General features: G+C 38.4%; 2 protein-coding genes across 12 annotated transcripts in view; one reads left to right on the forward strand and one right to left on the reverse strand.

Moving 5' to 3' along the window:
- The window catches only part of LOC138748799 (ryanodine receptor 1-like), a 394,433-nt gene that overhangs the window by 212,697 nt on the left and 167,361 nt on the right, over positions 1 to 14,375 (reverse strand). For all 11 annotated transcript variants that reach the window (XM_069909562.1, XM_069909560.1, XM_069909558.1 and 8 more), the window contains 4 exons: positions 6,631 to 6,725; positions 2,842 to 2,977; positions 1,511 to 1,697; positions 730 to 838 (listed from right to left, as the gene is read on the reverse strand). In XM_069909562.1, the coding sequence (XP_069765663.1) occupies positions 730 to 838; positions 1,511 to 1,697; positions 2,842 to 2,977; positions 6,631 to 6,725 (527 nt within the window). The remainder of the gene's footprint in view (positions 1 to 729; positions 839 to 1,510; positions 1,698 to 2,841; positions 2,978 to 6,630; positions 6,726 to 14,375) is intronic.
- On the forward strand, positions 8,735 to 14,102 carry LOC138748698 (myb/SANT-like DNA-binding domain-containing protein 1). Its single transcript, XM_069909310.1, has 3 exons — positions 8,735 to 8,988; positions 10,314 to 10,583; positions 14,093 to 14,102. Exons 1-3 carry the CDS (start codon positions 8,735 to 8,737, stop codon positions 14,100 to 14,102), a joined length of 534 nt encoding a protein of 177 aa, XP_069765411.1.

Raw genomic sequence — 14,375 nt, forward strand, 5'->3', positions numbered from 1 at the left:
CCTTTACCTCAACTGCGAAGGATATCTCATGTCCTCTTTTTCTACTCCTAATTTTCTTCTTAAGGGATTAATTTGATCCCAGCTGCCTGGACCTGACAACTATGATTCCCTCTTTTTCCCCATTCAAAGCTAAAGCACTACAGCAGCCCCAGTCAAGATTAAGGAAGTTAAAATTATCCAGTATTACAACCCTGTTAATCCACTGCTATCTCCCGACTTATTTGCTTCTCATTGGAGCTGATTATTGGGGGGGCCTGTAGTACAAACTCATTAAAGTGATCACCCTTTTATTTCTCAGTTCTACTGGTATATGATCACCCAGGAATACCCTCTCTAAATAAAGCTGTGATATTCTCCCAAATTAATAATGCAATATTCTCCTCTATTCTCATCTTCATCTCTATCATGTTTGTTGCATCTAAATCGTGGAACACTGAATTGCCAGTCTTGCCTCTCCTTGAACCCTACTCTGTAACAGCTAAGAATATATCAGTCCTATGTGCCTATCTAGTCTTTGAATGTTTGGCTTCAGATTAATCTATGAAGCTCACAAAGTAATTGAGGTTCAAAAGAAACTAGTCTGAAAGAAGAGAGATTAGTTTCAAAAAGACTTTAAAAGCTTTTAAGTAAATTGTTTTGGAAGTTGAAATAGTGTTAACGTGGACAAGCTCGGAAGGGTGGTTCAACCAGAAACATCAAAGGATTCATCAGTATTAAGTAATCACTTACATGCATCTCTGGAGCACATCGTCCCAATAGATCGATTAGTGCTGAGTAGAAAGACATGATTGCGTTCCCCAGAAAGACCCGATTTTCCTCATGGACTTCTTCACTAAAGCTGAATAAGGTGACAAGTATGTTATTGCTCATTGTAAAAAGGCCTTTCTGAAGGTCCACGTCAATCACATCCACTGCCTTTCCCTCGTCAATAATCAAAATATTCAGGATGTGCCCTTGACAAGCCATGTGGGCTGACTGATTCATCCCTGCCTTTCCCTTGCCTCAGAACAGTTTTGCTCTTTAAAAATGCTATCTAAATGTAGATAAAGGCAGAAAATGCTGGAAGAACTCATCAGGATAGACAGGATTTGTGGAAAGAGAAACAGAGTCAACATTTCAAGATAAATATATTTCATTAGGGTTTGTGACGTAAAATATTAGCTTCATTTCCATAGATGTTGCCTGATCTGCTGAATGTTTCAAGCAATTTTTTTACATTTACAGTATCTACAGCTTTTTAAATTTTCCATATAAATGCAAATTGTATCATTGAACAACTCTTTCAGACACACAGAAAAGATGATCTGTTAGCACTGTCCAGTGAAGTGCTTTGATGGTTGTTTAAATTTGTGCTTCCCCATTGAACTCTGTAAAGAGCTTGACATTTGATTCAAAAGTCCTCGTACTGTATGGGGCTTGCCAATCAAATGGCATTAGGTCTTCAACCTTTCCAAAAGAAACACAAGATATTTCTATGTTACACAGAGAGAAATGAAAATTGTTTTCTTACTATTCCCGTCTTCGGTCTTTCTTCACTGTTGGTCCATCACGGGCAGGGTCCTCTGAAATCTTGATGGCATCCTCAATAGCTCCAAGTAAACCACTACCCCCTTCACCCCTTAGGGCTGGCCCAAAGCATTCAGGGCGGCGTATCAGCAAGCGTACCACAACATTGGCATTTTCTTCAACGCTTTCACCTAAAATTACAAAGCAAACATCCTGTAGGCAAATGAGGAAGAGCCCCGAGAATTTTCAGAAGAGTGGAACTGGGGATGTAGCTTTAACACTCAGGGGAGTAGAATTAGAAAGGAGATGAGAAGGAATGCTTTACCCCGAGAATTGGGAATCTGTGGAATTCTCTACTCAAGAAAGCGGTAGAGGCTCCCTCATTAAATACATTTACAACAGAGTTAGATAGATTTTAAACATAGAAGGAAATAAAGGGTTATTGGGAAAAGACAAACAGGTGGAGCTGAATCCATAGCCAGATTAGCCATGATCTTATTGAATGGCAGAACAGACTCGATGAGCCAGATAGCCCACTCCTGCTCCTATTTCTTTTACTACATCCTGTCTTTACATTCACTGTTAATGATACATTAAGAATATATAGCTATTGTTTTCCCCAATACAGCATAAACTTCCTTTTCAGTCATCCAACAGCACAGTATAAGCATATCCCTGCTCTTGTATCCTATTCCTCCATATATGAAGGCCAACATTGTATTCTCCCCAACTGGTCTAGTCAGCGCTTCCTACTATCTCGTCGAGCCAAGTACATATTGCTTGCAAAAGCTTTCCTCAACAAAATTAACAAATGCCTCCACTTGCAAGTGCTTAGCATTGTAGCACCCTCCATTGCTATTAAAAAAGTTGAAATCATGTGCATGTACTTTCAGTTTCTACAGTTCTTTGTTTATTAAAATTTGAACGTTTCATTAGGTATTACCACTGGTGTTGTCCATTTTCGATCAAAAGGATTATGTTCAGCATGCTAACCTTGTATATGGGAACATTGCAAGTTTTCTTTCCACTATTCTAGGTCATAATGGATTTGGAAAAAGAGTTATTTCAGGTTCATACTGGGCTTCAGTTTCGATATTGTTTGATCTTTTGGGGAAGGAATATGAGAGAGAGTAGGGCAAGCAAAGAATCAGTGCCATACAACTTACCATCTTGTATATTGTATACAATTCTAAAATAGGTCTGTGGTTTTTTTTTTGTTTTGCTAAGTTTTGATACTATTGTACACATTTTATAGTCCTAAATGAATCTGCCATACAGCATTAAAATATATTATACCTGGACATTCATCAAGCTTTACTAATTTGATATAGTTACCATTTACGAACACAGCAAAACGCAGAAAATCCAAATAGCGTTCTCCTCCAACAGGATTCCACCCAATATCTGGATATCCTTTTGCAAGTAGCATTGGGCAGCTTTGTAATCCACATCCTGCCAGGTATGTCACCACCTAATCAGTGGAAACAAATGGCAAAAACCAAAGGAAAATACACTTACAACCTACAATTCACAACATTCATCAATGAAAAATATATCTAATACAAGTCATGTACTTTTCAAAATATTCTGCCAGCCCAAAAATGTATTTGCAGCTCCTAGTTCCTCACACCACTTTTGCTCAAACCTGTAATCACTATCTGCTTCATAAAACTAATCAGGTTTAAATGCAATTGTACCCAACTATATTACCTCCCTTGATAGCTCATTCCATTTACTTACCATTTTTGCGTGAAAAATGTGTCTCTCAAGTCCTTTCTAATCTTTTTTCTCTTTCCTTCTGTCAATGCCTTCCAATTTTAAGCTCCCCCTCCCTTGGCAAAAAAGACCATTTATTACCTTATCTCTGCTCCTCACACTTTAGAGAAAACGTCCCAGCTTATCAAGCCTTTTATAATTCAACCACTCCAATCTCAGCAAGATCATTGAGAAACTTTTCTGCATCTTTTCAGCACAATGGCCTTTCCTTTCTCCAGAACTGCAGGTAATAGTCTAAATGTGATCTCACCCATGTCTTGCACAGTTCAAGCCTGATGTCTCTGCTCTTGTACTCAATGTCCACCCCGATGAAGGCAAGTGAGCCTTCATCACGTGACCTGTGTCATCACATTCAGAGAACTTATACCTGTCCTTCTGCCTCTTCATCCAGGTTATTATAAAAATCTTAAAGAGCAGGGGTCCTAGAAGAGATCCTTGCACACACCACTTGCCACCGACATCCAGGTAGAATACTTTCCTTCCACTACTACTCTGCTTTCTTCCTTCCTCATCAATTTCTTTTCTTGCCTCAAAAAAATCAATTAGGCTCATGAGGCTTGACCTTCCCTTCACAAAGCCATGCTGACTATCCTTGAGTAGACTGTACTTCTCCAAATGCTTATAGATCCTTAAGAATCCTCTCCAATAGTTTGCATTCCACCAATGTAAGAATCACCAGTCGAAAATTCTCAGGATTCTCTCTATTACCTTTTTATAAACAAGGGGACTACATTTGCCATTCTCCAATCCAAAGAGCTACTGACTCAGCTATCTTTTATCTCACTTCCCACAGCAACCTGGGGTATATCGTTTCCGGCCCCGGAGAGTTATCAGTCTTGATGTTTTTAAGAAGATTCAACATTTCCTCTTCCTTAATCTGCACAAAGGCCTGTTCTCTTTTGACTTCACCCTAATCAAGATTCTTTTCTCTTGTGAATACTGAAGCAAAGTATTGATTTAGGACCTCCCTAACCTCATCTGCCTCTAGGCACATGTTGACTCCTTTATCCTTTAGCACACTCCATTTAGTCTGCAAATCCTGCCCTGGTTTGACATTTCAAAATGTGTCAGCTCACACTTGTCTGAATTAAATTTCATTTGAGCAATTAAAAAAGGAAAAGGGATATTAGGCATTATTACCACAGGGCTGGAGTTTAGAAACTGGAAAGTTTGTTATAACTGTACAGAATGTTAGCGAGACCATACCTGGAGTACTGCACTGATTTGGTACCCATGCCCAAGAGAAAATATAGTGGCAGCATTGAAGGCAGTACAAAGGAGATGCACCAAGCTTATTCCTGGGATGAGAGGTGTAAACACATTGGAGTTGGCAGGAATTTTATTGTAACATAGAACAAAGATCTTGGGGTGGCACGACATTGCAGGTATTGAGATGTTTTCACTAGTGGGAGAGTTCTCAAACAAGGGAATAAAGCTTCAAAATTTTTTTTAAAATTTAGACATACAGCATGGTAACAGGACATTTTAGCCCACAAGACCGTGCCGCCCAACTTACATCCCATTAACCTATACCCCTGGTACATTTTTGAACGGTGGGAGGAAATCGGAGCTCCTGGAGAAAACCCACGCAGAGACGGGAAGAACATATAAACTCCTTACAGACAGCTTAGGATTCAAACCCCAGTCCAGTTCTGATCACTGGTGCTGTAAAGGCATTGCACTAATCGCTATCCCAACCATGCCACCCCAAGAGGCTGGATATTTAAAGCGGAGGTTTGAAGGAATTCCTTCTCACAAAGGACCATAAATCTTTTGAATTCCTTACCCCAGAAGGATTGTGGAGGCCAGATTATTCAAAATATTTAAAGAGGAGACGTAACTTTTTTTTTGAGGTATCATGGAATTCAGGTTTATAGGGATCTGGCCCAGAATAGAGTTGATGTCTACTGCAGGTCAGCCATGATCATATTGAATAGGAGGGCAAGGTTGAGAGTCCAGGTGGCCCATTCCTACTTCGATCTTCTAATGTTCTTGCGTGTATATATAAAAGATGAATTTATTGTCTATAGATCTGTTTTCTCATCAATTCATTCCAGTAAGAGAAAAATAAACCAACAAATTTCAAGTGTATGGTCATGCATTTTGATAGAAGGAATAAAGACAACTAATTTCTAAACAGGGGAAGATCTCAGAAAGCAGAGATTCAAAGGGATTTGGGGGTCCTAGTGCAGGATTCCCAAAGGTTAACTTGCAAGTAGAGTTTGTAGTCAGCAAGGCAAAAACAATGTTATCATTCACTTCGAGAGGACTAGAATATAAAAGCAAATATGTAATGCTGAGGTAATACGAGGCTTTGGTGAGTAACATTTGGAGTGTGGCATGCAGTTTTAGGTCACATAGCTAAGGAAGGATGTGCCGGCATTGGATAAGGTCCAGAAGAGATTTACAAGAATGAGCCATGGGATGAGAGAGTTAACATTTGAGGACCATTTGATGGCTCTGGGCCTGTTCCCACTGGAGTTTAGAAAGATGAGGCAATTGCAGAAAGTGCAAAAATGTCCCTTCATCTTTCACCTTACCTCTACCCAGAGCCACAAACAGACCTTTCAGGATGTACAGTTTTACATGCACATCATCCGACCTGTGTACTTAGTGAAACGTCCCCCACATCAGTGAGACCAAACTTAGATTGGGTGACCATTTTGTTGAACACCTCAGCTCTGTCCACAGACCCAGGCTAAAACTCCTGGTTGCTACCCATTTTAATTCCTTCAACTATTCCACACAGACACACCTGTCCTTAGCTTCATCCATTGAAAGGGTGTGGCTGGCTATATGTAAAATAAAAGAACAACACACATCTCCTGGACAGCCTTAAACCCAACGGCATGAACTTCAACGTTTCCAAATTCAGGTGATCCCCACCTCTATCTGATTCTACTGTTTCCATTTCTTCTTTACCTACTTCCATTCTTACTTTTCTCTCCAATTCCTTCCCTGTCCTTGACTATGGTTTCTCCCAATATCAATTTCTCCACCTCTCCTATCTTTTATCCAATACCCTTTTACTTCAGCCCCTCCCCAGTTCCTTCATCCCTTTATCTCCTCCTTGATATACTTTATATCATCCCTTCTACTTTAGTCTCGATAAAGGGACCAACACAAAACATTGACTGGCCGTTTCTAACCATTGATTCTCCTGTGCCCCAAAGACTCTCTCTTTGTTTACTCAATGCTCTAGCATCTGCAATTCTTGTGTTTCTTTATTGTTCCTATATTATGTCTGTTTTTAAATACACAAAGACTTCAGACGGCATCAATCTGGCATGTTAAAAATCTAAAGCCAAATCGGTTGAAAATGCAAAAATCCCAATACACTGTTATTACCTTTTCCATATCTGGTTCCCGCAGAGCCAAAGCAAGTTCATTGTTGTCAATGCATGAAGCAGCTGCAACATCCAGTGGAGTAGAACCTCGCATACCTGAGGAGAATCATTTAAAAAGTCAGCATGCAGTCCTGTCAACACAACTTCCTCAGAGTACGCTATCTTGGAAACTGAGCAATGAAAGAGATGCCTGCAACATTCACAGATTAAAGTAACAAACACTATTATATGTACTGAAACACAAAATTCTGCAGATGCTGTGATTATAATAAAAACATAGATATGGCGGAGGAACTCAGCCAAAAAAGGAAAGGATATATAACTGGTGTTTCAGGCTTGAGCCTTTCTTCAAGGTATGAGCAAAAAGCAGACAGACACGAATAAAAAGGCTGGGAAGAATGGCCGGGGCACAGGCCAACAGAGAAAAGGTGATAATTGGATATGTATGGGAGGGGAGGAGAGGAAAGGAAAGGTGAGAATTGGTTAGGGGAGAGATGGCTCTGTGAATGCAGAGCTGGAGGAAAGGAGACAGAAAGAGAGAGAGAGAGAGCACGAGAGGAAAGGAGAAATAGGGATAGGAGGCTAATGAAAACTGGAGAAGTTGACATTAAAGCAATATTATAATTATTCATGTTCTTGGCACAACAAACCTCACAAATGCAGATGAATTGGAAGCATTATGCTAATGTTTTGTCACCTTCCAAGTCTGTGCTGTGTTGCAATGCCTATAACTAATACCATGTGAATGAAGTGATGGTACTGGGTTTGCCAATGGTGGAACGTGGTCAGTTTTGCATTTCGAGTAATCTACAAAGCATTGGGCAATGACATTTCATGTCAATAGTGCAGATGGAATGATGCAGATTTGGAGTCTTCCGTGTTTACTGTCATTACATCATGAAACTGACAGCTCCTTTTAGAGTTTGTAAATGCTAGCAAGGTCAGTATTGAAAAGCTGCTATTATCAAATACATCACTGAAATTTCACTACTGAAAATAAAATCAGGTGCCAAGTAGTCTGTCTGGTTTTTATTTTATACAGTTGGACTGCTTGGTCATTTCAAATGACAATTAATGTCAACCAATTCCTGGAGGGGCAGCACAGGTTAGTGCAACACTGTTCCAGCACCAGTGATCGGGGACCCAAGTTCGAATCCTACTCTGTCTGCAAGGAGTTTGTACATTCTCCCCACTTCTGCATGGGTTTCCCCAGGGGCTCCCACTGTTCAAAATGTGCGAGGGTTGGAGGTTAATTGGGTGTAAATTGCGCAGCACAGGCTTGAGGGCCAAAATGGTCTGTTACCAAGATGTATGTTTAAATTTAATTTAAAAAGTTAAATTTAATAAAAATGTGGTCTGAAGTCACCTGGAGACTCTTATCGTGTATCTCCAGATTTTACCATGACAATATACTATGAATTAAGGAGAAAAAAAACCCATTTATTGAATATATTTCATTAGAAGGCAAAAGCATCCAGAAGAAATGCATTATTATTATTAGAATATTAATAAAACTGAATTAATGTTTGACATACTGTAAGGTTAGCATTTTCTGAAGTTAAACTATAGTATTTTCTATTGCGCGACTGGAACGAAGAACAATGTAGATTGTCACATAGATTTCATCTCTTAATTGCACTGATTGCACCACTGGCAGATGGCTAATTCAAAAGGTTCAATTGAAAGCTTTTAGAATTTAAGAGCCACCGTCAATTTGTGAAGGGAACCAATTAAAAGCTTTTAACGAAAGTAGCATCATCAGTTAGACCATCTAGTACATTGTACACTAGTACAATGTTACCCTGGCAACAGCCACTTTATTGCAAGAGCTAACAGGCACCAGCTGAAAAAAGCTTCAAGTATTTAAATACAAGGAATGCCAAAATCCTGCACCCTTGTCAGACGGTAACATTCTAGAAGCTTTCACTTGAAAGAACTTGTGTTAGTCATCCATCATCAACCCTTTTATCTAAAACCTTTTGAATGCTTTCCAAAGGGTTGTAGAAATGCTTGCCAGAATTTAAAAGCTTTTCAATTAGTCATTAGTCATGAACTCTGAGATAAGATGTTTAAAGCTTCTCACGATATGCTGATGTATTTCCAAAATGGCAGCTTGTAACAGTGGCAGCAGTAGTTCTGCTGCACAGATAGAGAAACCCAAACGATCCAGTAACTGGACCGAGGTTGAAACAAGTGTTCTGATACGTATATGGAATGAGTATCTGTCAGATCTACGAACAGCCAAGAGAAATGCTAAAGTATATGAAAAGATAGCTGAAGAATTTTTTGAGGCAACTGGGATAAATCGTGATAAGGATCAAATAAGGACTAAAGTTACTAATCTGACCTTTCAATACAGGTAAGCACTGTATTTGCATTACAAAATGTATTAACTTGCAACACTGCTTTCTCTGAGAATTGGTACTGTATTAAATTGGCATCTGCTCATCGATTCTAAGAACAGTCAATATCTTCAGAAAATACCAAAATTTCTTATTGTGAAAACAGCTACAAAACTTGGAAATGTTGTACATTGTAATGTTGGAATCAAGAAAACAATATCCTGGATTTTGTCGATTAACGATAGTGAAACTTTCAACAAACACACTCATGGCTCCACAAAACTAAAATTCAACACGTGTTCAAATTCCAAGATGACACCAACTTCTCAGTCATCATAGTGTGTTCAATGGGAAATATGCGGAAATAAAGGATCACTTACAGTGAGAATTTGCCAGGATATTATCCACCAGGGATCATTTCTCATTGATTTTAATGAAAATTACTGGGTTATTACTAAAATATTCTTGAAGTTTCCTTGTATATAAATCTCTAGCAGCTTGCTAATTTAATTTTTTTTGATGTGGTCAATGTGTTTAAATTGGAAGGATTGGAAATTATTTAGTTTAATTTGAAGAATATGAGTTTTTTGCCTTTTATCTTGTTTTAAATTCACACTTACATTTTTGAAATGTTTGTATGTTTCAGAAGCATTCAGAAAAAAATAACAATTTTAAAAGGGCGGCACGGTTGGGGGGGGAGGAAGAGGGGAAGGGAGGACAGGCTACCAAGTGATAGGTAGATACAGGTGAGATGGGGAAGAGGACAAAAGCTGAGAGGTGATGGTGTAGAAATAAGAAAGGCAGCTCTCTCGTAGAAGGAGGAAGGAAAAGAGCTGGAGACTAGCTTCGTGGATATGGACAAGTTGGATTGAAGGGCCTGTTTACAGGTTCTGTACCTAGACAAAAAAAAAGACAGATTCAATGTAAAAGCACAATGATTCCTATAAATTCATGAAAACATCACTTTTAACTGAGCAAATTTTTATTGCAAGTGTTAATCCATGAGCTTCTCAAATCATGATTTTGCTCATCAAAATATGGAAATAGTAGTATGTCATTTTATAAAAACTATTCAAGAATTTTAATACTTTGAATATACATTTACTGTAAGACTCCTTATTTTATTATCGTTGCTAAAAATGACTGGTAATTCCTTCTGAGTCTTAGTCTTCCATTTTGGCAGAAAAGTTGATTCTTCTCTTTTCATTTAATTCTATAAATACATAAAATTTTTTACCTGTCATAAGGAATGCAATTTTTGTTTTATTAATGAAAGTGATAGGTTTACTGTTTTGTCTTATATGGCAAATTATTTCTAACTAATAGTTCCTATTTCAATCAGAAAACTGAAAGCTACATGTGGAAGTGTAGCTTCTTCTTCCTACTGGCCCTACTATGAAGCTATCCACAGGATGCTCGCTCAGTTCCCTGGGCAAGATGAAGCCAGTATATCTGAGGATATCCCGCAATTACCTTCAGTTTCCAAATCAGAAACTCCATCACCCTCACAGAAAGAAACGTTTCCAAATGAAGATGTCTTGATATCTGAGGGAAGTTCTTACGAGTCTGACCTCAAGGAAAATTCATCAAGTTTTTATTCTTCACAGCTAAGGCAAGTCAATTTTTTTTCATTTTAATTATGGATCAAGCCCAAACTGAAGTAAGATTCAAAAGATTCTATTCTCAATTTACTTTTTCCATATGGAATAGCCAGTTATTTATGAATTTGCTAAAATGGGTTTGATTGGTATGTGGGCAGTGAGAACGCTGAACAACCAAAGGAACTGCTCACACTAATCATCTGAAACGTGCATATTCATTTAACAACATGCATTTATTTATTTAGACAACATGCTTGTCCTAAATAAGTATTGTTTGTCTGTACACATGTTAGGTCTGGTTGTGAGTCTGCAGGTTTAGCACTGAGGACCGGAAAATGCTGTTTCATCAGGTTATATTTGTACAATCAGATAACAATAAAAGACTTATTTTAATTGAATAAATTTGTTAATAAAATGATGTTCATAGAAATGACCAATACATCTTTCATATTTGGAATTCAAACTTAATATTTAAGTCAGTGCATGGATAGGTGCACGGGACTGGAATTTTATTAAAAAATAAAGATTCATGGTTTTGGCATGGAAAGCATTGGCCAGCTCAATGACCTGATGCCACAGGCGTGACAGTAGTGGAACTAAGAGAGAAGGGGGAGTTGTGTTTTTGATCTGAAGAATATCACAGTACAACTTGGAAGCTATTCTTTTGGGATCTTTGGTGAGGGTATTTGAGTAGAACAGAATTAAGAAAGGGAGGATCACTAATTCAATTCCTCAATACAAATAGCAGAGCAAATATGAAGGGAGATCACAGATAACAGCAAGAAAGATAGGGTTGTAATAATAAGTCATTTATAACTGGGACAGAATTAATTCAGTGTATCTAAGAAAGTTTTCTCAACCAATATATAGATGGTCAAACTTGAGACTTTCAATGAGAAGCTCCTTGGAACTAGTAATTTGCATTAAAACTCTGGATCAGTCCAATGTGTGTCTTTTAATTCCTCTAACTACTGCTTCCTCTGAGATTTGTTCAAATTTTTCGTGACTGTTCAATCAAGATCATGATTTGTCACTGAATACTGACTTTAAAAGAAACAAGTTTTTAAATGAACTTTTCATCCTTTTACTTGTAGCCTTATCTCTCAGACAGTTCTGTATTAAAAGTATTCTTTGTGGAAAATCTTTAATTACCGTTAGCGTTTCAGTCCTGTCTTTTCTCATTTATAGTAAATATGAGGCCAATTTACAGTCAGAAGAGTTCCACATCACAGAAAGAGGCCCCTCTCATCCATGCTGCCCAAGCTAGTTTCAACTGCCTGCATTCAAATACTTCCCTCCAAACGTTTCCTATCTGTAAATCAGTCTAAATGTTCATTGAATGTTTCAGTAGTCCCCATCTCTACCACATCCTCCGGCAGCTTGCTCTATATACCCTCCAGCTTCTGAAGAACCTGCTCCTCAGGTCTCTTAATTCTTTTTCCTCTCACCTTAACTCAACTTCTATGAGTTTTAGATTCACCTACTCTGGGGTAAAAATGCTATTTCAATTTACTCCATTGATGCTCTCATATTTTGTTTTAAAACTCTAAGATCCCCCTTCCTAACCTCCAGGAAGAGCATTTGCAATCAATCCAATTCAAATCTATTCATCCTCCCATCATCCTCCTGAATCTTTTCTGCACCCTTTTCAGTTTATTGACATCCTTCATTTGCTGGGTGGGAAAAAAAGTGGACAATACTCCCTTTGCAGTCTCACCAACATCCTGTACAATTGCAACATGACGTCCCTATTCCTGTAGTCAATGCCCTGACCAAGGACTCCAGTTGCCTCCTCTCCACTCTGACTACCTGAATCACCGCTTTCAGGAACTATGTACCTGTATCCTAACTATCTCTGTTCTTCAACACTCGAGGGTCCTACCATTTACTAAGTCCTGCCCCAATTTAACCCAGCAAAGTGCAACACCTCACATTTATCAGAGCTAAATTCCATCTGCCATTCCTTCCCCCATTTTGCCACTTCATCTAGATCTTATAATCTCAGATAACCATCACTGTCCACTATAGTGTCAACCACAAACTTCCTAACTACATTGTCATCCAAGTCATTAATATAGATGAAAAACATCAGTAGACCTAGCACCAATCCCAAAAGTATTTGGAAACTGTATTTTAATTTATTCTCAGTTTGCACGATGAGTGGAAGTTGTCTACAATAAAATCCTAGCCACTTTACTACAATCAGCCAAGTTCAATCAGGTGGTGATTACTGTTGTTCCCATCTTCTCTACAGTTCTATGCTGAGCTCCTGTCTGAATTCAGATAATATTTGGAGGCACTGCACATAAATTCACGCTAGTAAGAAAAATAATGTGAGACTGATTAAAAAAAAAGATGGAACTTCTGCAGAGAGACCAAAAATGTTTTTAAAATTCTATTTTAAGCCTGAGGCACCAATGATTCAGAAGTTGAGCAAAACTGACAAGCTTTTATTCGCAATTGAATGAAGGCACATCCCTGCTGGTTGACTGTCCTGAACTGAGGAGGGGGCAGAGGGTCTGTTATCTCTATTCAGGAGCTTGTGGGAGGAGCCAAGGTACAGTTGGCCAATGGGTGTGCCCAGACACATAAATATATACATACATAGTGGTTTACCACAAAGTCCAGATTAAAAAAAATTCATGGGCCCTCCCACAAGGTCACCTTGTGTCTGACTTGATTACATCATTTCATAAAAGGGGGTTCTTTTTCAGTGAATTCCCCTATTCTCCCCATGTCCACCCTTGCAACTTTAAACAATTGGACTCATCGATCTATTTCTCCTTTAATTTCTTTCCCCTGCTGAAATTATTTTAACTATGTAGCGGGTTAAGTATCTCATGATAATCACAAGTTTTGGATGTGAGCAGTGAACCTTTCATTTCATGCATGCATTATAACTAAGTATTCTGCATCTTTTTCCCCCCCATTGTTACAGAAATGAATTGGGACCCATGAAAAAGAGGAAAGCATCCAATTCTGACTTACACAAGAAAAGTATAAGACTAATGGAATCAATGCTGGAAGAACAAAAGAAAATTAGGACTGCTGTGGAAGAAACAAGTAGAGAGGTTCGGAGAATTCTTGACCAACAAACTTTCTTATTAAATCAAAGTCTGCAGTTTCAGAAGCATATGTTACATTTGTTAGAAAAAGTAGTTTGTCAGCAGTGTGCAAAAAAAAATATTTTTTAAGTAGAAATTCAGCTTGAGCTGATCACAAATGAAATGGGAGCAGAAGTTGACGACAGTATTTGTTGCGCCGAGCCTGTTCCACCATTCAAGATCATGCCTGATCTGGCCATGGACTCAGCTCTATTTACCCACCCATTTTCTATAACTTCTAATTTCCTAATTATTCACACATTCATCTGTCCGCATCTTAAGTACATTCAATGAGGCAGCTTCTATTGCTTCTCTGGACAGATACAAAACTCCAGAGGAGAAGCAGTTCCTCCTCTGTCTTAAATCTACTCCCCTGAATCTTGCTTACAAAATCTGTTTTTTTTTTTTAAAAACAGGCAAATCTAACAAATGTGTGGTCAATTACATTTTAAGAACCTCATCATTCAATAGACAAATCTTCAAGAAAATAATGTCCATCGGGTGAAAGAAACAGAAATGTCAGACTATCTCCCCCCTCTCGGTGATTGGTGGTGGCCAGTGTTTTTTTGGTGAGGATTAAACATTATTTTAAGACGCCTTCCCTTGTTATTTGTTGTGGTTTAAACTCCGTTACAAGTGATTTGCTGTGGTAATCAGCTGTTTTTAAAATTGACTTGTTCTCCGAAAAAAAAAGTTTAT

This window comes from Narcine bancroftii, chromosome 13 (assembly GCF_036971445.1).
Source record: "Narcine bancroftii isolate sNarBan1 chromosome 13, sNarBan1.hap1, whole genome shotgun sequence".
NCBI lineage: Eukaryota > Metazoa > Chordata > Chondrichthyes > Torpediniformes > Narcinidae > Narcine > Narcine bancroftii.

Excerpts from the sequence above, each read along its gene's own strand:
- LOC138748698 (XM_069909310.1), top strand. The coding sequence starts at position 8,735 with ATGGCAGCTTGTAACAGTGGCAGCAGTAGTTCTGCTGCACAGATAGAG. Across the intron at positions 8,989-10,313 it reads AATCTGACCTTTCAATACAG|AAAACTGAAAGCTACATGTG; the intron begins GTAAGCACTGTA and ends TATTTCAATCAG.